We start from the raw sequence: 2,024 nt of genomic DNA on the forward strand, positions 1-2,024 counted from the left end.
GGAGGTGTTGAGTTTCGCCACATTATTACACACCGTAATAATGACAAGACAGGGAAATTGGAATACCTGGTGAGATGGCGGAAAGGCGAACCAACGTGGGAAACAGCGGAAAAATTTGATGATGCCAACGATATCGTGGCCTACCATAAAGCTTCGCAAACACGGACACGTAAGCGCCAACGCGCCCAAATCTAATGTTAATTATATGACGACCATTTGGTCGAACGGTACGCTCGAACCGTGATCATCGAGCCCTCCAGCTCTCAGAGGTTAAATGATAGCGCACTGCTCTAGCTCTCAGAGGATAATTGCCACAGAGGATAATAGCCAGCACACTGCTCTAGCTCTCGGAGGATAACTGCCAGCACATAAGGTACTTTGGTATTTCTTATCATTTCTGAAACTGGCACACTGCTTCGGCCAGTGTTTCAGTTTGGGGGGGGTTGTGGTCAGAATACTATATAGTACGTAGTTTATTTGATTATTTTAGAGTTTATTTGATTATTTTAGGTCTATTATAAGTTTTAAATTTTATCAGAATAATATGATAAACCGGGTTTTAGGGTTTTGCTGTTTTTACAGCACATGACTGATGACTCATTTTGAGAGTCATTAATCTTAGGATTACTGTTTACAATTATTAATAAATGAACAACGTCCCCCTCCCTGAGGAGGAAGAAAGTTGAGATATAGCTACTCGACGTGTACTTACTACACGGGTGTTTCCGCGAAGAACATACGACACCATAGTCTGCTGAAGGCATGGGTGGGACTTATGTACTAATTACCACCATGAAAGGGACGTAGTGTGGGGCACGGCATAGACCTGTCCAGGCAAACAGTGTCGAGACTTGTTGAGATGAGAGACGATCTCTAGGGCGGAGGAGTATTTATACCCGACCTATTTCGAGGATATCTACATACATTTCCAAACCTCCATTGATCCACACAACGTACTATTATGTCCAACCTACGTCAAAGCCGTCGGCAGCAACATCTGACCCCTGAACGTCGAGAGGAAGACGATATAGACCGTCGAGGAACTAAGCGCCGCCAGTCTTTCACGGGCTATACCGACCACCGAGCTGAGAAAGAACGGATGGAACCACAGGATGGAGCGGTTCATAGCCAAGCAGCGGCTACCGATAGACAGGCATCCAAGACACCCAGGGGTGCTATCAGCCTAACGCAGGAAGACGTTGTAATTAACGACGAAGCCAAGGGAGATTCCGACCGGCGTGCGGACAGGGAGCAGTTCATTACTAGTGAACAGGTAGCTAGTGATGGACTGCCCTCCCGTCGTCTTCGGGTATCTCTGGAGACTCATCTTCCGGTATCGAGCAACCACGCCTACCACCTCACAAGCGCAGGCGTGACCGCCGTCGTTCCAACATCAAGGGTGGTACGGCGCGGGGCCAGTCGTCGACACAGAAGCTAACCGAGCGTATGGCCCAACAACAGTCGGTCTTAGAGAAATACGAACAGAGGTTGCAGCATACATCGTCCGAACTTCCCACGACCTTGCTGTACGCAAACGAAGCGTCGACTAGTCCACACAAACGGGAGCGTATGGCACAAGGTAGGGAGGACAATCCCAAGTTTAGGATCCAAGGCCCTTCACAACAACACCATGGCCTCGGGTACAAATCATCTGGGTCAGCAGGTCAACTCTCCGAGGAGGAAGATACTTTGTCGTCTCTAGAGGAGGATCTGTCATTTCAAGAATTCGCACGTGATCAAGTGTTGGTCAAGTAAAACCCACATGGGAAGGAAGCACTCAAGAATAGGCAAGACTAGATGAGCACGACCTATCGCCAACATCAACAGCGACAGTCTTTCGAGAGGGAAGCCGCCAGTGAGCATGTACAGACTCCCAAGCGAACGGAGACAACGTCGCTCACACCTCCACCCACACCGGCAAGTATTGTGAAGAGTCGACAGAGGTTACATGCATGTATACTACACCTGAGCGACGAGGTATGCCGAGCAATAGAGGATAATAATACGGCTCGAGCTGAAGCCCT

General features: G+C 48.7%; 1 protein-coding gene across 1 annotated transcript; it reads left to right on the forward strand.

Annotated features, from left to right (window-relative positions):
- Window positions 1-961: 961 nt before the first annotated feature.
- SARC_11045 (hypothetical protein) lies at window positions 962-1,755 on the forward strand (the record flags this gene model as incomplete). Its single annotated transcript, XM_014294882.1, has 2 exons — window positions 962-1,273; window positions 1,366-1,755. 2 exons carry the CDS (start codon window positions 962-964, stop codon window positions 1,753-1,755), a joined length of 702 nt encoding a protein of 233 aa, XP_014150357.1.
- Between the last annotated feature and the right edge of the window lie 269 nt (window positions 1,756-2,024).

The sequence above is a fragment of the Sphaeroforma arctica genome (assembly GCF_001186125.1).
Source record: "Sphaeroforma arctica JP610 unplaced genomic scaffold supercont1.1504, whole genome shotgun sequence".
NCBI classification, from domain to species: Eukaryota; class Ichthyosporea; order Ichthyophonida; genus Sphaeroforma; species Sphaeroforma arctica.